The 22308-nt window shown below is 54.4% G+C and overlaps 2 protein-coding genes across 2 annotated transcripts; one reads left to right on the forward strand and one right to left on the reverse strand.

Moving 5' to 3' along the window:
* The first annotated feature begins 6179 nt into the window (after positions 1-6179).
* LOC127486268 (olfactory receptor 11L1-like) lies at positions 6180-7929 on the forward strand. Its single transcript, XM_070075947.1, has one exon. It carries the CDS (start codon positions 6239-6241, stop codon positions 7208-7210), a length of 972 nt encoding a protein of 323 aa, XP_069932048.1. The 5' UTR covers positions 6180-6238; the 3' UTR covers positions 7211-7929.
* A 1617-nt stretch (positions 7930-9546) lies between these two features.
* LOC100353136 (butyrophilin-like protein 10) lies at positions 9547-21753 on the reverse strand. Its single transcript, XM_070075948.1, is given in 5 exon segments — positions 9547-11619; positions 19438-19719; positions 20250-20603; positions 20723-20873; positions 21429-21753. Coding segments are annotated over 4 exon segments (945 nt in total). The 5' UTR covers positions 20808-20873; positions 21429-21753; the 3' UTR covers positions 9547-11395.
* Between the last annotated feature and the right edge of the window lie 555 nt (positions 21754-22308).

The following is a 22308-nucleotide window of genomic DNA, read 5'->3' on the forward strand; positions in this document are numbered from 1 at the left end:
TCTAAACAGGAGACCATTGTCCAGCGCAGTTCAGTGAGGGTCTGGTAAGAGATGCACCAGGGTGTGCAAAGCAAATCTCGGAGGGGGCACAGATGTGGGCTGAGCTATTTCTTAGAGGAATGCTTCAGAAGAGCCCACCAACGCTACCCCTGTGGACCAGGAGCAGGAGGCTGGACAGAGAGGGTGGCATCCCCAGAGGGAGGCACAGTCAGGGAGGGCGCCCAGGGAGCAGACAAGCCCCAGGTATGATTGTCAGCAGGACTGAGCACAACTGTGGTGTGCGTGAGTTTGAAGCCATGGGTGGGGCAGGAGCCTGCAGGCCTCCGCCATTCCTCAGCACATGGCCGTGCTTCTCTGGGGCTGTGAAGAGGTTCAGAAGGCACAGAGTGAGGGAATGCAGGACTCTGTCCTCAAAGAGCCGTGTGAGCTGCTGGGAGAGACTGGCACAGAATGTGGCAGACACACACCGCAGTCCTGGCCAGTCCTGCAGGAAAAAAACAGACTTGGGAGGCGGCTCAGGGACCAGGGCAGCCCCTGAGGGCCTCTGAGCTGACCTGTGAGGGTGAATATCAGCTGGAAAGGAGGAAGAGACCCCCTCTGAGGCTGCAGGGGAGGGGCAGTAGGCCCCTGCATGACTCAGCGGTTCCGGGGCAAGCGGAGGACTCAGGGCCTGGTGCATGGCTGCAGATAAAGCTGGGGGCAGGCGGGTCCATGACTCAGGCCTGGCAGCTCCTGGAAGGTCTAGGGTTTATGGTAAGAACAAAGTCTTGCCTTGGAGCTCTGCGGGGAGCAGGGTCGGAAGGATTTTGAGGCCATCTGTCTGAAGGGTTAGATGGGTCATTAAAATGGATGGACTCTGAGAACAAACACAGGTAAGCAAAGCCTTGGAGAAGAGAGCAAAAGGGCAGAGGGCTTCGAAGAAGGAGAGCAGGCCCTGGCTGCAGACTGCAGGCCGTGCCACCCGCCGCAGGCTTGAGGCAGCTGTGCCAGCCCTCAGACAGCAAGGATGCCCAGGCTGCCACTCTACACAGAGCTCAGAGCACTGAGTGAGCTGGCTGCCGTGGTACCAGGCTGCCACTTGTACACGGAGCTCAGAGCACTGAGTGAGCTGGCTGCCATGGTACCAGGCTGCCACTCTACACGGAGCTCAGAGCACTGAGTGAGCTGGCTGACGCGGTACCAGGCTGCCACTCTACATGGAGCTCAGAGCACTGAGTGAGCTGGCTGACGCGGTACCAGGCTGCCACTCTACATGGAGCTCAGAGCACTGAGTGAGCTGGCTGACGCGGTACAGTTAACAGAGGTCCTGGCACACCTGGCATGTGCATTTCAGTGAAGAAGGAAGAAAGAAAGGAAATGACAAAACAAGTGGAGGAGGGCTAGCTGCATTAGGACAGGGAGGGTTCTACTTGAACACTTAACTGTTTTGCTTGAAAGGCAGCGAGGGAGGGAGGGAAGGAGCAAGAGCTCTTCCATCCACTACTCCATTCCACTGATGCCCGCAGCGGCCAGGGCAGGGCCAGGCTGAAGCCAGGAGCCGGGAGTTCCATCCTGGTCTACCATGTCGGTGCAGGGACCCAAGCACTTCGGCCATCATCCACTGCCATGAGGGTATTAGTAGGAAGCTGGGTTGGAACCCAAGTGGGACTGGATCCCAGGTACTCTTACATGGAGTACAGCAGCCTAACCACTGTGGCACAATGCTCACCCCAGGTGTTTTTAATTTTGTTCACTGCTGTGTCTCCGTACCTACAGAGAGCACCTGGCACACAGGCACCCTCAGCAAATACCAGTGGGAGGGACCAGGGCAAAAGAGAATGGAGAGGACTGGCTAGCTTATCATAGGAGTCTCCCACAGGTGGCGTGAGGGGCCCAACGTGAGGTCTGTAGCTGGCACATTTCACATGTTCTGCATTCCGTGTTCACACCTGTACATGACCTCACTCCATGTTTACATGCTCACATATGATGCCTCATTCCATGTTTACATTCATAAATGATCTCTATGTTCACACCTGTACGTGAGCTCAGTCCATGTTTACATGCTCATATGTGATGTCTTGTTCCATGTTTACACTCATCAATGATCTCCATGTTTACATGATCCTGTATGATATCTCATTCTATGTTTACACACTCTACATGATTTCACTCGATGTTGGGAACATGACCCATGGCTGCCTCCCTGGGTCGGGAAAGCTCATGGATTAGGTGGGAGACAGCTGGGCAAGCTTGGATGGGAGGGGCTGGGGTCAGGCCTGTGGGATTGGAAGGAATTTAGTCCTGGATGTCCATGTGTAAGGCTCTGGGTCCTGCAGAGGCATGGGTGCTCCGGGCACTGTCACTCCTGTTTTTTGGTTTCTCCAGCCTGGCTTCCACCTTCTGTGCCCCCAGGCCGCTTGGCAGGTGGTTCTCAGCTCTGGGGTCCCTCTGTGACCCCGGGCTGCTTGACGGGGTTCTCAGCTCTGGGGTATCTCTGTGCACATGTAGCCCAGTCCTAAAACACGTGGGCTTAGAGGAAGTGATCAGAGCCAGCTTCAAGGCCTGGATGCCTAATGAGAGGGTATGAGTCGGGCGTCACAGCCATGTGTGACACCCTCTCTCCCTCGTCCCTTCCCTGACTCCAACGTTTACAAACATAGCCTCCCAAAGAGTTTAGCTAAACTCCCTACACACACATGCCATCCTTGTTGTCTGGGGTTCCTCTCCATTTGTGCCCCGCCTTCTCTGATTATTGTTCCTTGTTGCTGCTCTTGATTTTATGTATAAGAAAAGAAAACAACAGAAAGAGAAAGATGCAGGAGGGGGGAGAGAGAGAGGGGGAGAGAGAGAGATCATCCATCTACTGGTTCACTCTCCAAATGTTCCCAACAGCCAGGGCTGGGCCAGGCCAACACCCAGAACCAGGAGCCCCACCATGGTCTCCCACATGCGTGGCAGGGGTTTTGCCTTCTTCTGGACCTTCAGAACACGGCTGTCTTGGACTTGTGTCTCCCGGTGTAGCAGCTCCTTAGGTAGACCCCAGCAAGAGCCCCCCCACTTCAGCGTGTGGCCATGGACCCGCAGCATGCAGGCCAAAAACAGCAGCACCCCATGGACTTTGCTCCTCCTCAGGCAGCTACGCCTGCAAGTTAGTGCAGTCGCTTCTGTGTATGAAATTAGAATAGACTTAGATTTCAGGAAGCACTTCGGCACCTGCCTCTCTAAGACATCACTTCCCTGATCAACACAGCACAGCCACAGCTCCAGAGGGGTGTGGAGCCTTAGTTCCAGAACATTCTTCCTTTTCCTGGACCAAAATACATTTTCCTGAAGCCTCCACCTGTCCATGGCATTTTTAACTTTAGGATGAAACTGCAGTCGTAATTCCTCCCTGAAAACCACTTCTCTCCTCTCTCAAGCTGTCTTGTCTGCAATGGAGGCGGCACCCCCAGCCTCCATCATGCCCTCCCAGCACGACCCCGAAAGCCACGATGCTGCCCATGGACTGCACACTGATGACCTGGGATCTCATGGAGCATGGACCTGGACCCCTCATGGAGCATGGATCCGGAACCCGAGGCAGGAGCTCCAGGCAGTCTGCAGGCCCCGTGCTCACAGGGTGAGCACCAGATGGCTTGCCTTTCATTACGTTGAGAGCAAGCACCTTTTGCTGTGGCTAGAGATGAAACGAGGACCTGTGTTTGCAAACTGAAGTTGCCTTAAAGAGCTCCTGGGAACAGAATGAGCCCATTCTGGTGCAAGTATTTTTGAAATCCATGCTTAGCTTCTTCCTCAAAGACCCCACGTATGGCCCCGACAGCCAGCTGTTCTGGCTGGGACTGGTGGTGCTGTGGTACTTTGATCTGGTGGCCTTGAGCCAATCACTCTCTTTCTGGGCCTCTGAGTTCCTTCTTCTAAGTGGACACTGGACACGCAGACCACCATGAGAGTGAGGTCATGTGTGCAAGCCACTCAACCCTGAAAACCAACTCAACGAATGCTCCACAAATGGCAGTATTCTATATTTTACAGTGAAGTTAGGCTGTGATCTCAGGGAACTGTGGTCATTTCTCTTATGTTCTAATGATTTCTGGCAGCCATTTATTAGCATAAAATTGCCAGTAAATGACTGGGTAAAAATACCGTGGTAAAAGATAGTTATAGGACTTCAGATTTCTCTGTGCACAAGTTAATAATGCACCTGTGAAGGGCACCTTCAAAACAGCTTTACCGAGAAATATAAAAGAAGAGTTTTGGAATATCACTTTAGATAAAGTTTGAATAAAGATATCAGTGAATATATTGTTTTTGTGTGCTACGCATCATTGGGTGTTTATTTTTACTTCAATGCAACTATTAATTACTATGCAGTTACTTAAAACAAGTTAACAATAAGGTTATGAAGGTCAAGTTGAGAAATCAGTAAGATTGACAGTTCCGAGGCTCCATCACCCCGGCTGCCGTGGTGTTCACAGGAAGGCTGTCCCCGCCCACAGAACACCCCGTTTCAGTCCCTGCTGCTCCATGTTCCCCATCCAGCTCCCTGCTAATGCTCCAGGGAGGTAGCAGATGATGGCTCAAATCCTTGAGCCCCCGCCACCCATCCGGAAGGCCTGGATGGAGTTCCTGGCTCCTGTATCCAGCCTGGCAGAGCCCTGGCTGCTGTGGGCATTTGGGGAGTGAGCCAGCAGAGGGAAGATCTTATCTATCCCCCTCTTTCTCTGTCACTTTACCTTTCAAATAAATGTTTTTAAAAAAATATTTTAAAAATGACTAAAAGGGTTTTGGAGAGAAAATTCAGGTTTCTTGTGCCTATTCCAGAAGAGCACAGATTGGGTCTTCAAAATTTAAGTTTTCCCGGTGATATGAATTATTTAGTTTACCTAGGTGTACACAGTTGTCAAACAGCCACCCCTGTAAAGTGTGGCGGCAGAAGCTACTCAGTGAAGAGTAACTTCTACATGTTTGGTCGTCAGAACTGTTCCATCACTAACTGCCTACTTCTTTCATTTTGGAGGAACACTCTTGTCTGATTCAATTTCCAGTTCATTATTGCCGGGGCCTGTCCTAAGTTCAGTGTTTCCAATCCTATTTCCAGCAGAGCATGGGAGCTGCCACTGTCCCTGGTGGGCAGATTCAAGTCTCGGAAGGCCGACCTCATTGTTCATGCACCTGATTGGCAGCTCACAGGAGAGTGTCTGGGGAGCAGGGCTCTCAAGGGCAGGTCCCCAGGCGCCCCATGGTTATTGAAGGGAGGCAGCTGCTTCAACCAAACCCAGCACCAGCAGGAGATGGCAAACTGCAGATCTGATGATGGAAGCCTAGTGCAAGTTAGGTTGGAGGAGAGTAACCCGGAGCCCGGGGCAGGGGCAACGCAGGGCTCTGTGCACTGGCAGGGGGAAAGGGGGTTTCCAGGGAGAAGGAGGAGCTTGCTTCAGCCTGTAGTGCACGTGCTGGGTGCTGCGTCCCACAGCCCAGATCTCCAGGTCTGGTTGTTGTGGCTGCGGACATCAGGCTGGGAAATGAGCCCTAGCTATGGGGGCACAGCTCGCCTTTGCTCGTCGGTGTGGAAACTGTCACTAATTCTGCCCCAAGAGGCAAGTGTGTGCCACACTAGTAACAACAGTGACCAAGACAGAGTTCTCAAGAAGTCAGCGGCTGCTTCGTCCATGTAAGACTGCATGGAAGAACAGCAACTGTCTTAATTCTGTTTATTTTAATACAATTTCAAAGAAAGCTGCAAAACAGGAGCTTAGCTGCATCTCACTGCGTGGCACTGATGCTGACCCAGCCTCCTGGGAGCCGAGTTCTGTGCTTCCCTCATCCCGATGAGATTTGAGGTAATGTCAGCCCTGGGAGGTAACCCCAGCAAAATCACAAGTGGCAAGAGGCAGGGGCTTCTGTGTTAGGAAGGGTGAGCCGGGAGTCGGGGTTCAGCAGGGTGGCAGCTCCCTGGGCCTGTGTGAGCTCTGGGAAGATCCGCACCAACCCCATCTTGATACTAATTCTATCTACTTAATTAAATCAAAACGGCACTTACACAGTCTCCCTCTGTGGTCTTAGTCATGTTCAGCTGTATCTTGTTAAAGAGACATGGAATTATAGGTTCATGCCTCTGGAAAGCTGTACCCAGAGACATCAACTATTAGAAATCCTGTCTGGAGTTCCAAGCATGAATATTATCAGCATCTTTTGTGTTCTGTGCGTCTTTTCTGTGTTCTGTGCCTCTCCCCAATTTCTCTGTCCCCTGTAGTCAATGGCCATGCCCCCGAACAAGTCCGCTGTCACTGAGTTTCAGCTCCTAGGGTTCCAGAACATTGTTGAGTGGCAGACTCTGCTCTTTGCCATTTTCCTGGCTGTCTACACTCTCACCATTGCAGGCAATGTTGTTGTCATCGCTGTGGTGAGCCAGCAGCAGCTGCTGCACTCTCTGATGTACTCTTTCCTCAAACACCTCTCCTGTCTGGAGATCTGCTACACGTCCACCATCGTGCCCCTTCTCCTCGCCAGCCTCCTCTCGGGGGGCCGGGCCATCTCCTTCTCCGCCTGCATGGCACAGCTCTACTTCTTCGTGTTCTTTGGGGCTACCGAGTGCTTCCTCCTGGCCATGATGGCCTGCGACCGCTATCTGGCCATCTGCCGCCCACTCCACTACCCTGTCCTCATGAGCCCCGAGACCTGCACCAAGCTAACGGCTGCCTCCTGGCTGATGGGCGCTGGCACGGGCTTTCTGCCTTCCCTGATGATCTCCACGTTGGACTTCTGTGGCCCCAACCAGATCAACCACTTCTTCTGCGACCTCCACCCACTGATGCAGCTGTCGTGCTCCAGTGTCCGTGTTCCCGAGCTGGCCATCTTCGTCCTGTCCATTGCCGTCCTCTGCATCTGCTTCTTCCTGACCCTCATGTCCTACGTGCTCATCGTGTCCTCCATCCTGAGGATCCCTTCAGCCTCTGGCCGGATGAAGAGCTTCTCCACCTGCGGCTCCCACCTGGCTGTTGTCACCATCTACTACGGCACTATGATCTCCATGTATGTGCGCCCCTGTGCCCAGCTGTCACCAGAAATCAGCAAGATTGCTTCTGTCTTCTACACTGTGGTCACCCCACTGCTGAACCCTGTTATTTACAGCTTGAGGAACAAAGACTTCAAAGAGGCTGTTAGAAAAGTTGTGAGGAGGAAGTGTGGTATATACAGAGTTGGAGTGAGAGGAAGCTCCGTTGTTTGATAAGGAAAGCTGCGGAGGACACTTGGTGGACTGAGTGAGGCCTGGGGTGGTGGCTACAGAAGCTCTGCTGATGTCCCTGTGGGCCCAGGATGGACCCCACAGGTCAGAGCGGAGTAACTGCTGGCGGGGGTCTCTGGCCAACAACCGATCAAAGGTGAATGGTCTCTGTTAAACCATGCTGGGGGAAATTTTATCCTTGGTTGCTTTCTTTTACCATCTAATGGGAATCAAGATGGTAACATTCCAGGGCCTTGTGACTACACACATGTGAGCTTCAGATTGTACGGGATTCCTCTTTTCTTTCAATAGCCTTAGGTACAAAAGTCTCTATAACGTCTAAGAACTGTTGGGAAATCCTTAGGACCTTGCAGACCTGACCCTAATGGGACACTGGTGTTTGTTAAACAGCTATGGAAAGAAGGAATGAAAAAGAATATGTGTGAAATGGGCATTTATCCACAATATCTACTAGGCACAAGGAAGAATAGATGAGTATTTTTGAAGTGCCAAGTATTTGTGTGTAATAACTTCTAATGAATGAATTTCTAATATCTTTTTTCAATGCAATTATAGGGGTGAGAGGGAAACTGCAAGTTATTGTGTTCTATTGTGAGTTCTGGCTGGCAAAAGATGTGCACTGGAAACCGAGACCTTTTAGTATTTTCTTTGATTCTGTCAGTGCTGAGAAGACTTCTCATGCCCATTGCTCTGGTCATTAATTCCACAAATGTTTTCTTTCTTTCTTTCTTTCTTTCTTTCTTTCTTTTTTTTTTTTTTTTTTTTTTTTTTTTTTTTTTTTTTTTTTTTTTTGACAGGCAGAGTGGACAGTGAGAGAGAGAGAGAGAGAAAGAGAGAGAGAGACCCTGGCTGGGGCATTGCAGCCGGTGCACTGTGCTGATCCGAAGCCAGGAGCCATGAGATTCTCCTGGTCTCCCATGCGGGTGCAGGGCCCAAGCACTTGGGCCATCCTCCACTGCACTCCCGGGCCACAGCAGAGAGCTGGCCTCGAAGAGGGGCAACCGGGACAGAATCCAGTTCCCTGACTGGGACTAGAACCCGGTGTGCCTGCACCACAGGTGGAGGATTAGCCTTGTGAGCTGAGGCGCCGGCCCAAAATGTTTTCAATCCCCTACTACATGCCAGACCCATCCCAAGGACACAGTCTTATGGAAGGGGCCAGGGCAGACTCGGCTTCAGCGTGGCCTCCAGTATGGAAGGGAGGAGAGACGCATACAGAATCATAAAGAATGGCTCATTCGTACTACGACCAGCTCAAACAGCCAAGCACAAGCTGGGGCATAAACTTGGCTCAACACTGCCTGGAGAGCCCTGTGTTTACACAGCACTTCCACCTGCACTCAGGGAGCAGCAGGGAGTGCCTGGGCCACCTGGGGGCACGGCAGGAACTGGGGAGACAGAGGAAGGAGGAACATGGAGGGAGGACCAGCAGGTCAGGAACACCAGAGGAACCAGAGGACTCCTCACCTGCTCTGAATTCAGCCCCTCCTAACACCAACCCTTTCCCACTCACTTCCAGGCAACTAGAAATATCTGGATTAAAACTCCTCATTGATTCCCCATTGTTTAACAGATCATTCACCAGCTGTGTTACATTTTAGTGAGAAAGAAATCCTGATGTTTGTAAACAGGGCCTCTTGTCACTTCCAGCTGTGACTTTGGGGAATGTGCCCACTGATGAGGCAGCACAACACTGCCTTTGGAGGATGTTTCCACAGGCTCTAATGGAGCCAATGGGTGTCCTCTAGCAGGACACCCCCCAGCCCAAGGACCCTGGGGCCAGGGTCACTAGGCACAGAAGGGGGCAAGAGGACCCCAGGGAAGGGCATTGCAGGGGAGCTGAGCAGCACAGTGAGCTGAGGAGTCTGCAGTCTGTGTTATCTGAGGCCTGCAGGCGTCCTGGGCAGTTTCAGGGAGTGTGCAAAACAGTGATCAATCTGCCTGCATGGACTGTGTTTACAGCAGTGGGGGGGAACATTTGAGTTTGCCACTGGAGGGCTTTGGAAGCCAACAGCGGGCGCCAGAGTGCCGAGGCTCTTGGCAAACCCTGCCCAGCCTTGTCTTTCTCTCCGTGCAGTCCATGTAACTCTGGCCCTGACGACCAGGTGCTCATTTCTGTTTGCTGAGTTCCTAAAATCCTACAATCCTACTCCGAGCTCAGCACCCTCATGCAAAGTAACTAGGTAGAAAGAAGATTTTGAGTGACTTGACATTCTGTATGTAAATAAATGTTTTCCCTCATAGTATGCATAGATTCACCAAAAGTAATGCAGTGTTGTTGGTACCAGTGACCCCAGAATAGACTATTCGATCACATGAACAGTTTAAACCATTGTTATCTATACTTTTCAATAACCTTTTAACATTCTGCTGCTTGTAGCAGGTGATACAAACAATTTCAAATCAATTGTGTGCATGGTCATTCGTTAATGTTTTTGATATACAGGTTCAGGATGGTATTTCCACCTTAATCTGCAACAGAAATACTTAATTTACAGCAGAATCAGCCCATTATGTCCCATCCTCCTAAATATAGAATACCTATAAAGACTGAATTGAGCAATAAACTAGGATAACTTTGAAATAAATGTCAATGAAATATTTGCATGATGGAAAACTTGGGATTTCATGGATAAAATAGGTAGTCACTGTAAGTAGGGCGACTGCAATCAATCCTCCATGACTGGCATTCAAGGAGAAGTCAGAGAAACACTTTTGAACCCCCCCCCCCCCACAGACCTAGCTCCATAATTTACTCCTGGTCACAGCTGCAGCTTTTCAGCAGCCTCCCGAGTGTGACAGAGAAAGGAAGAGGAGCTGTGGCTTCCTTTGAAGGTCATGGTCCTGCCTGATTGTAGATCCAACTGAAGCTATTTGATGCCATCCCTGTGATTAAGGAGAAACAATTCCAAGGCTTTGCAGCTTAGCTTTTAAGTGGGAAGCCATTGAGGCTTCTCAGAAATGGGCAGGCACTGTGACTCATGGGTCGGGAACTCATTGGCTCTATGATGCAGCCATGAGGACTGCTCCATCTCCTCCACTTTGCACTGTTAAAAATGGTTGGGCTCCGGGCTGGCGCTGTGGCTTAGCAGTAAAGCTGCAACCAGGGATGCCGGTATCCCATATACGTGCTGGATCCTCTCCTTGCTGCTCTACTTCTGATCCAGCTCCCTACTAATGACCCAGGAAAGTCATCAGAAGATGGCCCAAGTGCTTGGGGCCCTGCCTCCCACATGGGTGACCCAGATGAGACTCCTGACTCCTAGCTTCAGCCTGGCTTAGCCCTGGCCTTTTCGGACAACTGGGGAGTGAACCAATGGATGGACATTCCCTCTCCTCTTCCCCCTTCCCTTCCCCCTTCCCCTTCCATTCCCCATCCCCCTCCCCCTCCCCCTCCCCCTCCCTCTCCCTCTCCCTCTCCAACTCTGCCTTAAAAAATAAATTAATTAATCTAAGAAGAAGAATGATGTTCCCATGAGTGTGAGAATTCTCCATTCTAGGCCAAGTGCACACTTGCAGAAATCTGGAGGTTTGGTCTGTGTGTTAGGTGAATACGAGGCTCACAGAACTTAGTGTCTCCAATTAGCCTAATCTCTTGCAAAGGGCTGGCTGTGGCATCAAGTTTTCAGAGTCTAAACACAGAGTGTGGGGGCTGGTGGGTAGGGCCACCGCCTGTGGTGCTGGCATCCCAGTGCACTACGTGGCCATCATGAGCAGCCTGCTCTCCTTGCTGCTGGCCCTGGGCTGCTGGGCCTGTGGCTTCCTGCCCATCGTGGCACCCACTGCCCTCGTCAGCAGCCTGTCCTTTTGCGGTCCCCGTGCCATCAACCACTTCTGTGACATCGCGCCCTGGATCGCCCTGGCCTGCACCAGCACACAAGTCGTGGAGATCGTGGCCTTCGTGATCGCCTGTGTGGTCATTCTGAGTTCATGCCTCATCACCCTGGTCTCCTACGTCTACATCATCAGCACCATCCTCAGGATCCCCTCGGCCAGTGGCCAGAGCAAGGCCTTCTCCACGTGTTCCTCCCACCTCACTGTGGTCCTCCTGTGGTACAGGTCCACCATCTTCCTGCATGTGCGAACCTCCATCAAGAACGCCCTGGACCTGAGCAAGGCCATCCACATCCTGAACACCGTGGTGACCCCCGTTCTCAACCCCTTCATCTACATGCTCCGGAACAAGGAGGTGAGGGAGAGTCTGCTGAGAAAGTGGAAAGGAGGTAAACTCCCTACGGTGTGATGGGGAGGTGTGCTGTGTGCCGGCCCCCAGACTGCAGGGCTCTCCATTCCTGCAGCATGGCAGGTGTTCTGATCATGGCTCCAAGTGCACCACAGAGTGACAGGGATGCTTCTTTGGTTCCAGCGGGGAGAAAACAAAGGGGAAACACCTGGAAGACAAAATCAGACCTATCAAGGGAAACACTGGGTGCAGGAGCTCTCCTTTCTCATGCAGGAGGGGAACAGGAGTTTTTGATATAAGCAAACTAGCTTGTCCAAGCAAAATAGTCGTACATTGACATGGGTTTTCTTTTGAGTTTTGTTTATAACATTAGGGACACATACTCAGTGTGAAGCGTGCATAACTAAAACTCCAAGTTCTCGTTCTTTGTAAGATTTTTGTATCACCTTGTAAATCTGGGGTGTAAGAACTAGGACAGGAAAATACATGAAATCATAATGAAATGAGAGTGCCATTATTCCCACATGATATTTTCTTGGGTGAGGTACGGCAATAGATGCAGATGGCAGGGGAAGCTGCTAACTTGCAAGATGCCACATCTGTTTCACCAGAACTGAAAGGGTTTGAGTAAAGCTATAGAAGTCCCGTGGTGATCCGTGTTCAAGGTGCTGTCCCTTGAGAACGAAAGTGACAAATTCTGATTCTCAACCACAGAATTAGAGTTTCAGAGAAAAATAACCTTGGGGTACAATAATTAGAGCATTTTGTTTTTAATTTCCCTCCAAAAGACCCCATCTTAAGGAGCCAGAAGCAGGCCTTGCCTTCTCAGCCATGCACCCAGGAAGATTCATTTCCCCTCACCCACTTTCCAGGACTGGGGTTAGACGCTGCAGTCAGGGGCTGGCCAACAGAGCCAGGCAGAGGAGCGGGCTGGGGCTGTGTTCTTCCCCCAGGAGGAAGGCGGGGGCTGGGAACAGCTGCCCTCAGACCTCCCTGTTCCCATCATTAGGAACCTTTCCTGGTTTTGGAAGTGAATGGGGCGGGGAAGGCTGCATGTTGGAAGGACATAGGAGAACATGTTTTAACTGAGACCGAGTCCCCTGGCAAAGATGTGCCTCTGTTGAAAGTCTACCTCCTGGGGCCGGTGCAATGGTACACTAGGCTAACCCTCAACCTGTGGCACCGGCATCCCATATGGGTGCCAGGTTCTAGTCCCTGTTGCTCTTCTTCCAGTCCAGCTCTCTGCTGTGGCCCAGAAAGGCAGAGGAGGATAGCCCAGGTGCTTGGGCCCCTGCACACGCCTGGGAAACCAGAAGGAAGCACCTGGCTCCTGGCTTCCAATTTTTGTAGCTCCGGCCATAGCGGCCATTTGGGGAGTGAACCAATGAAAGGAAGACCTTTCTTTCTCTCTCTCTCACTGTCTGTAATTTTACCTGTCAAATTAAAAAAAAAAAAAAAACTTAAAAAAAAAAAGTCTGCCTCCTAAGAGACCATAGGGGTGAAAAGTGGTGAACTTTTGTCACCTGTCACAAGGGTTGTGGCCAGTATCTTACAAACGTAAGACTATTGCAGTTTTTGTTAAATGTGAGAATTTTGCATGAGGCACAGCGGAGACACACACAGGGCAGTGCTTTTGAAAGCGTGTCCTCCAGGAGTGGGAGAAACGCATCTAATGTCTACCTCTAACAATCAGGAGAGGTGTAAGTGCAGCACTCTCAGGTATACACTGAAGTGCTGATGGATGCGTGAAGATGCCCTGGGGACACCTGGGAAACAAGCAAACATCAGAGAGTAGGTGCAGAAGAAAACAGAAGGGATGAGATGGCGTCAGGATGCAGCTTCCTCCCACCTTGTGGCGTGTGACAGGACAGCAGTGACCACGGGGTGAGGAAGCCTGCAGAGCACTGCCTCGGCCATGTGACCAAGGTCAACGCCAACAGCCATGACAGGACACATCCTTTATACCACATGACAAGAAGTCTTCTTCTTTCGTGACTTGTCACTCGAGAACATACAACCCACAGCACATGCAACCCGAGTTGATCCTGCCTAAGTGCAGTTGGCTCCCACACTGCCCTGCGCCCATGGCCTGAGGATCTCCTCGGTGCCTTTTCACACACTGCACACCTCCCACGGTCTCACCTCCACAGGCCAGGATAGCCAAGCATTCCCACCCACTCCCAACGAGAGGAGGTACTGGACTGCTGACCCTGGCTGCACAGGAGTCACCCCTACTCTGCACAGCCATCCGTACTATGAGAAACTGAGAGGTGAGAGCAACTCCATTATAGGGTAGGAAAAGCAGAAATATCAGGAAAGCAGAAGGCAGGGCCCCCTCTTCTGCCAGCAGTGAGCTCGGCTACTCCCAGTGCTCCCTGTGACACCCGCAGTCCACCATGGTGCTCACTCCCAGTCTACTCTGAAGGCGTAGAGTGAGGTGGGCATCGGCTCCCTGCACCCCCCTGAGAAGGGATGCAGCAAGGGCAGCACTGATGCACCCAGCGAAGGGGTGAGGTAACCCACAGGCAGCCTCCAGGGACAGACGCATGTGCACCAGCGAGAATGAGTCAGGAGGAGCACGGCGCAGAAGGCAGGCTGGCTGGTCACTGTGTGCAGGGCACCCAGAGGGAGGGGAGGGTCCAGAGCAAGGCAGACAGGGGCAGGCATGGTGGCACAGTGATGCCGGCATCCTGCTTGGGCGTGCTGCAACACCCAGCTGCTGCACTTCCAATCCAGCTCCCTTTAATGCACCCGGGAAAGCAGTGGGAGATGACCCAAGTGCTTGTAGGAGACCTGGAAGAAGCTCCAGCCTCCTGGCTTTGGCCTGGCACAGCCCTGGCCATTGTGGCCATTTGGGGAGTAAACCAGCTGATGGAGGATCTGTCTCTCTCTCGCTCTCGGTCTCTTGCTCTCACTCTCACTCTCTTTCTCTATCTCTCTCATCCCTCTAACTCTGCTTTTCAAATAAATTAAAAAATAATTAAATAGGCTGGCACTGTGGCTCACTAGAGTAATCCTCTGCCTGCGGCGCTGGTACCCTGGGTTCCAGTCCTGGTTGGGGCACCGGTTCTGTCCCAGTTGTTCCTCTTCCAGTCCAGCTCTCTGCTCTGGCCCGGGAAGGCAGTGGAGGATGGCCCAAATGCTTGGGCCCTGCACCCACATGGGAGACCAGGAGGCAGCACCTAACTCCTGGCTTCGGATCGGCACAGCACACTGGCCACGGAGGGCATTTGGAGGGTGAACGTACTGAAGGAAGATCTTTCTCTCTGTCTCTTTCTCTCACTGTCTAACTCTGCCTGTCAAAAATTTAAAAAAAATAATTAAATAACAAATTAAAAGGAAATGCACACAGCCCCATAGCATAAAGTGCACACATAGCCCCACATGACAGAGAATGATATGGACAAAATATTAATGCCATGGCTGAGAAACTGCTCTGTAACACCAGAGAAAGTTAACAGTAGTTCAATAACCTTCACAGCTGCATTGGCCAATCTGGGTCCATCTTGTTAGCTCACTTACTTCTTTTTCCTACCATTTTCCAAGGGGCTCCTTTTTTTCTTTTAAAGTGTCTTGAGGTTTACTTATTTACTTAGTTGTATTCATTTTATATGGAAGCTGGAGGGGGAGGAAAGAGGGAAGGAGGGGGAGGTTGGAGGAGCAGGGAGGGAGGTGCAGAGCTTCATCTCCCATCCACTGGTTCACTCCCCAGATGCCCCAGTAGCCAGCGCTGGGTCAGGCTGGAATCAGAAACTCCGTGGGTCTCTAGGTGGGTGGCACGGGCCCAGGTACTTGAGCCATCACCTGCTGTCTCCCAGGGTTCAATCAGCAGGAAGCTGGCATCTCCCAGGAACAGAGCTGGGACTTGAACCCAGCACCATGATCTGGGATGCAGGCATCCAAGCGATGTTGTAACCGCTGAGCCAAGCTTGCACCCCGGGCTTGTCGTTTTAATTGTGCCTATGTTTTCAGTACTGTAACAGAAAGGCCAACACTATTCCAACTTTAAAATTAAAAAAAATAAATAAATAAAACCTTAGGGGCAGGGGTTTGGCTTGGCAGATAAGACACTGTTCGGGAAACCTGTGGCCCACCTCAGAGAGCATGTGTTGGATCCCTAGCTCTGCCTCCTGGTTCAGCTTCCTGCTAACGCAGACTCCGGCAGTCCACAGTGATGACCCCAGAAATGGGATTCGCACATGGGAGACTGGGATTGGGTCCCTGGCTCCCAGCGTCAGGATATTTCAGGAGTGAAAGATCAGATGGGAGCTTGTTCTCTCTGTCTCTGTCCCTCTGCCTATCTAATAAGGAAATATTTTTTAGAAGAAAATCTCCCATCACAATCCAGGAAAATGCCCACCCGACAGAGGCACCAGGGAGGCCAGAGCCACGTTCTGGGATAGCACAGGGCCTGGAGTCGCTCCTCGTAATACTCCACTGCCCAGAGGCCATGCTGGGGGGCCTTGGGGATCCTGCCCTCCCGGCCCACACTGCCCAGACACATGCCCAGTGTCCAGGCCTTCCCGTCCCCCACCTCGACCTCCCAGTAGTACTGCCCGGCAAAGTACTGCTCCCAGGCCAGCACACAGGGGTCCTGATCAAAGCTACTGGCACAGGGGGGCAGGTCCTGGTCGAAGAGCAGCCGCCTCATGCTCTTCTGATCCTCAGACAGGGAGAGCCTGGGGCTGGCTGTGGTGGGGTCCAGCGAGGGACTCACTACGGAAAGAGGCCAGGGACAGGCATCAGGGGTGGGTCCGCCGTCCCTCATGCACAGGAATGTCAGGGTCTGCCCCACAATGGGACCCCTGTACTCTTCCTGTGTTCCTGCCAGCCATCAGCCCAAGCAGGTGATAGGGATCTGCTTCTGGGGTGGCAGAGACCTGGCTGAGTGCACAGAGTGTGTGTGTGTGTGTCTGTGAGACAGTGCCAGTGTGTGGGTGTGATGTGTGTGTGAGAGAGCATGCCAGTGTGTACCTGTGTGTGTGACAGTGCCAGTGTGTGTGCATGTGTGTCTATGTGTGAGGGAGCACACAAACATTTCTGTGTGTGAGAGAGCACGCCAGCATGTGTGTGCATTGTGAGAGTAAACCAATGTGTGTGTCTGTGTGAGAGTATGCCAGCGCCAACTTGTGTATATGTGTGTGTGAGAGAGCACTCTAGCATGTGTGCATGTGTCTGTGTGCAAGAGCGCATGCCAGCATGTGTGTGCACCTGTGTATTTGCCTCTCCTTGGACTTTGCAAGAGCAAAAGGAGCCAGGGTCTTCCTTCCCAGGCCTCTGTGCCCACTTCCCAGCGTCTGACATGAAACCTGTGCTCTTTTAGATGGGAACACACACCCATGCACACACTTTACAATGCACACACATTACAATGCACACATGTATGCGTGTATACCACCTCCATGTGCACACACATGACCTCGTGCACATGCTCATGCAAGGCCTGGACACTGCTCACACACACCCACACGCCTGCACACATGCACTCACGCCTGAGGACAAGCCTCAGGACACCTGTGCTCTCACCCACCCCTGTCCAGCATCCTCTTGAGTAACTCTGGGCTTCTCACTCTGTCAGAAATGAGTGTGGGAGGGAAACCATGCCCACCACCCCAGAGGAAGGGGCTCCTGTCCTCTCCTTGTCCCCTGGGGCACCTGGCTCCAAGGACTCCACCCCCACCGGCCATTTCCGACGGAGGGACTTGTTTCTGCAGTGATGCAGGAGGCTGTGGTGTCTTGGGGTCTGGCTGATGGAAACCCAGCCCAGCCTCGTGTTCTGGAAGCAGCGAAATCACACGAGAGCTCACTGAGCTCCCCTGGCATCACCTGTCACAGAACACGCCCCGTCCCTGGACTCCAAGGAGCTCACGCCGAGGCTGCAGCCCGCACTGCCAGGCTGGACAGGCTCTGACAGTGTCCCCCGGGCCTCCTGTGCTGGCCACGGTCCTGGTGTGGAGGTGGTGGGACTGTGAGGGGCCAATGCACAGCCGCTGTGGTGCTGCCCTCAGGAAGGAGGGGTGTTCTCGTGGCACCCGGCTGGCTCCTTTAGGGGCTGCTGTGCCCTCTCCTTCCTGTCTGCCTCTCCTCCCACCATGGTGCCATCCCCACAACACAGTAGAGGCCGATCCAGGGAGCCACCTGGGACAGCTAAAGGAGCCCATTCCCCAGCCCGGGCAGTCACTATAGCCTCAAGCTCAGATGCCCCTGTGTCCATCAGGGAGGACAACCAGGGGGACCAGGCGGGAAGAACAGTGTGAAGCCTGAGACTGCAGGTTCTTGCCAGGCAGCCGGCCCCTCCACAAGCCCCTGCCCCACCCCAGGACAGAACAAAGCTGGTTCAGAAGGCCCAGGTGAGTGACAGCGGGGGTCCTGCCCAGCTCCCCACTCCCACTCACCCTGGAATGGCTCAATCCTGTCGCAGCTGGCTCCAGGCCCCAGCTCCTGTTCTTCCTGCTGCCTCCCTTTCTCCAGCTGCTCCTCGCTCTCTTCCCGGTTCAGCTTCGGGCAGAGGCAGAGACCCCCAGCTATGATGAGCCCCAGCACAATGAGGATCAGAAACAGGGGCATCCTCCACGCGGAGGGTGGGGCCGTCCTGAGAGGGAGGCCCACGGGGACCCTGGGGATCCAAGCACATCGGGATGAGAGTCCCTGTCTCAGGCCCTGCTGCAGGATCTGAGTCAGGGGTACCAGGTCTCCAGCCTGCTCTGAAACAGTTCAGAAATGGATGCTCATTCACATGCACGATGGGGCCGGGTCTGAGGGAGGGTCTTCCCAAACGTGGTGGGGCCCTCACCCCAGAGTGCTGGTGTCAGGAGCTGGGACTTCACCCCACAGTGAGAGTCAGGAGCTGGGACCCTCACCCCACAGTGGGAATCAGGAGCTAGGACCCTCACCTCACAGTGAGAGTCAGGAGCTGGGACCCTCACCCCAGAGTGCTGGTGTCAGGAGCTGGGACCCTCGCCCCAGAGTGCTGGTGTCAGGAGCTGGGACCCTCACCCCACAGTGGGAGTCAGGAGCTGGGACCCTCACCCCAGAGTGCTGGTGTCAGGAGCTGGGACCGTCACCCCACAGTGAGCTGGGGCTTTTGTGACGTGATACATCATGAAGTGGAGCTCCCATAATAAATGGGACCCAGGAGAGGACCCTGCCTATGAGCGGGAAGCAGCTGCCCTGTCCTCTGCCCCCCAGCCTCCCCACTCTCTTCTCGGATTTCCCCAGCAGCAGAGCTGGGAGGAGTGAGCTCCAGGGGCCAGAAGCTGCCCTATGGCAGAGCTGAGGGGGACCAGGTCATCCGGGGACAGACACTTGTGTACGAGCCGTGATAGAAATGTAGGACCACGCGGTGGACGTGGTGCCCGAGAAGCCAGAGAGGATGGTCTGGGAAAAGTTAAACCTGGACACAGCCAAGAATGCATGGGCAGGTGCAGTGTGTGAGTGACACCAGGGGTGGACTTAGGGCAAAAGGAAGAGCAGGGAGCCGTGGGCGGACGTGCAGGAAATGCAGGTGCAGTTCAAGGAGGGGGCTGCGGAGGACACCATCCACTGGGCTCTCGCTCTGGGAACTGTAGAGACCACGAGCAATAAGAGGGGAGGGGCTGGGGGGGACACGGGGGGCTCTCAGGGCAGCAGCTGTGCTGGTGGACTCAGGCAGACAGATCTGTCCAGACCCATGGGGTCCAACCCTTAGCTGAACTGTGGACTCTGGGGGACGCTGGTGCTGGCAGCTGTGACACTCACACCTCTCCTGCTGTGGGGAGCAACTGTGTGCTGGGACATCTACATGCATCCTGCTCCAATTTGCTATGAAACCAGAGACATGGAAAGAACCAAACAGGAAGCCGATGTCAGGGCACAACTTTCTCGGTCTCTCTGCCCAGTGGCTGTCTGCACCCCCATCTGTACTCCGCCCTCGCAGTCAACACCCAGGACCCTCCCCTCTCCCACTGCAGGGCCACAGACAGAAGCTCCAGTGTCCCGTCACACAGGGCCACACACACCCGTGCTTGGAGCCACACAGAACACTCACCGGGCAGGTGGCTCTCAGCTACCTTCCTCTCATGGAGCAGGGGGCTGGAGATGGAGCAGGTGAGACCCCCCATGCTCCTGTCTGGGACGGCCACCCTGGACAGCACAGCCAAGAGGCCAGTGGTGGCTGAGGCTGAGAAACGGGTCACAGCCGGCACCGCATGCCCCCTGAAGTCTCTCCACTCCACGTGAGGCTCTGGGTACTAGCCTGCTGAGGTGCACTCGGCTCGGATGCCCTTGTCCAGGTCCTCGGTCACATGGATTCTGGGCTCCAAGCCCAGCCCTGGGGGAGACACAGAGCCTCAGTCCAGGGATGCTGCCAATGCCAGATGTGTTATGAGGGTTCCAGAGGTGCTTGCATAGTTTCACCAATCACCTACATACAACAGAGCAGAAAAGAGTCTTGGAGAGTCAGCGGGAGTTTCCCGTGTTGCAAGTCGGGAAGGGTGGGGAACAGGAAGGAGCCCAGGCAGGGCTGACTGCAGAGCAGAATGCCCCCTCCACGTCCCCAGCTCCTCTGCCCGCCCTGGCCTGTCCCTGTCTCCCTTCTTGTCTCCCCTTCCCCTCTGCACTCTGTCTCCCCTCCCTCTCCCCAGCTGGTCCTCTCCTTCCCTGGCTCCCTGCCTTCTGCCTTTCCCAGTAATGGTGGGAAGGCAGGCTGCACCTCCTGGGACACAGCGTGGGCAGGTGGGGATGTGAGGACGTGGGGACGCTCCCACACTGCGCACTGTGGATGGTAGCCCAAGCCTGGAGCTGGGACCGGGAACTTGGGAGAGGCGCTCCCAGGGAGGCGGAGGCTGAGGCAGCCCTCACCTGCCACCTGCAGCGCCAGGGTGGTCTCGCTGTGAGGCTCCCCGTCCCTGAAGAGGCAGGGGTAGGTCCCGTTGTCATACACAGTGACGTTGTGAATCCCCAGCACAGCTTCGCCCCTGGCCAGGTGGTCGCCCAGGAAAGTCGTCCTCCCCCGGTACTCTGCCATCTGCTCTCTGGACACCTGTGCTCCGCGCCTGTGCAGGTACACAGCGGGCGAGGGCCGGCTTCTGTACCACCTCAGCTCCATGTCCTCCGCGCTGAGGTTGAGGGACAGTCTGCAGGGCAGCAATGCGTCTTCCCCCACGGTGGCCAGGATGGGGCCGTCTGGCCCAAGGACCTTGAAATCGGCTTTCCCTTGGGAGGCAGGAGCGAAGGGCGAGGTGAGGCATGGGTCAGGGAGTTGGTGCCCACCCGCCTGTCTCCCAGGCCACCCAGCTGGGCTCCCCGGGCCCCTCTGCGGGGCGGACTCTCACCTTCCCCAGCTTGCAGGAGCTGCATGGCGAGGAGGGAGACGGCGCAGCTGTGCAGGAAGACACCCCCACTGCCTGCCTTTGCCATGGCCCTGGGCACAGAGGGCTCTGAGGTGCCCGCCTGGCCCAGGTGGGAGAGGAGCACTGTCAGGAGCTGATGGGAGGAAGGAAGAGTCACCGCTCACGGCCCTGACAGGGCTCAGCCTTGCATCCTTCCACCGCGAGGGCCCCTCTCACCTCCTCACCGAGATCGGAACTGCGTCCAGAGCCCCCACACCCTACTTCCCTGTCTCCTCCCTGGAGGACAGGTACAGGAGCTCCCCTTCAGGAGCCCCCCTTCCCTGTCACCTCCCTAGGGGACAGGAACCCCCATTCCCTGTTGTCTCCCTGGGGGATAGGGACAGGAGCCCCCCTTTCCTGTGGTCTCCCTGGGGGATAGGAACAGGAGTCCCCCTTCCCTGTCGTCTCCCTGGGGGACAGGATCCCCCCTTCCCTGTTGTCTCCCTGGGGACGGGGGCAGGAGGTTCCTGAGCCCTGGCCGGCAAGTTGCCGTACTCCAGGCCTCTGGTCATCAGGGTGCTCGGTGGAGCCACACACTCTGCGGCTGCAGGAAAGTCTTTGGGGGTTCCCCTGGGGGCTCCCTGTCCCTCGAGGCTGAAGAGAGAGCAGAGCAGAGGCCCCACGGAGCCGGGGTAACAGAAATCCTCACCTAGTGGTGATCCGCGGCCAGCTTCCAGGAAATCTGGTGATTCCAGGAGAGTCTTGCATTTGCCAGAGGCGGGGGGGCAGTCCCTGGGAGCAGCCAAGCTCCAGGCTTCCACTGAATCCTCCTGCTACGTTTATTTTTCTGTTTTGCAAAAATAACCAGCTGTGCTGTTTTGGCAGTTGCAACACACACACACACACACACACACAAGTGCTTCCTGGGGGTGTGGTCAGCAGAAGTGGACGATGCTGGCACCAGGAGATAAGGGCAGAGGCCCTGGCCAGGTGAGGTGACACGAGGATGGCCACCAGGGCCAGCTTTGGCCTCCACCAGGAACCTAAGAAGGACAGGGGACTTTCCACATGGGTCCCAGCCAAGGATAGAAGCTGGGGAACTCAGATAAAGTCCCTTACTTATCTAGGACCTGCAGACCTGTCCAGTTCCTTGGGGAAAGTTGTTTACCATGGTGTTGAAATCTGCCCAATTCTGGCACTGCCTGCGGAGACTCCAGGGATGGTGAAATTCAGGCCACCTCCTTCCTGTCCCCTCCCTGTCCCTGTGGCTGTGGGGTCCTTGAGGGAAGCCTCCCTGGGGCTGCTTCTGGGGTCGGATCTCCCACAGCCAAGTGTCAAGCTTCCTCTTCTCTCCTCATTGATGGAGATACTGGGGCATGCCTGGCAAGGCTCTATGGGAACAGACACACAGCACACAGGGAAGGGCTGCTGGCCAGCATGAGGCCAGGGCCCGCGTCAGCAGTCAGTGCTGAGGGCTCCGGGCCCAGCCCCCGGCCCTCCCCAGGTGGTGTCCCTGTGAGCCTGTGCAGGGGGCGCCTGTGCCCAACCATCATCCCCCAGGCCTCGCCGTCCTTGTGAGATGGGAAGGA

Source organism: Oryctolagus cuniculus, chromosome 6, assembly GCF_964237555.1.
Source record: "Oryctolagus cuniculus chromosome 6, mOryCun1.1, whole genome shotgun sequence".
NCBI classification, from domain to species: domain Eukaryota; kingdom Metazoa; phylum Chordata; class Mammalia; order Lagomorpha; family Leporidae; genus Oryctolagus; species Oryctolagus cuniculus.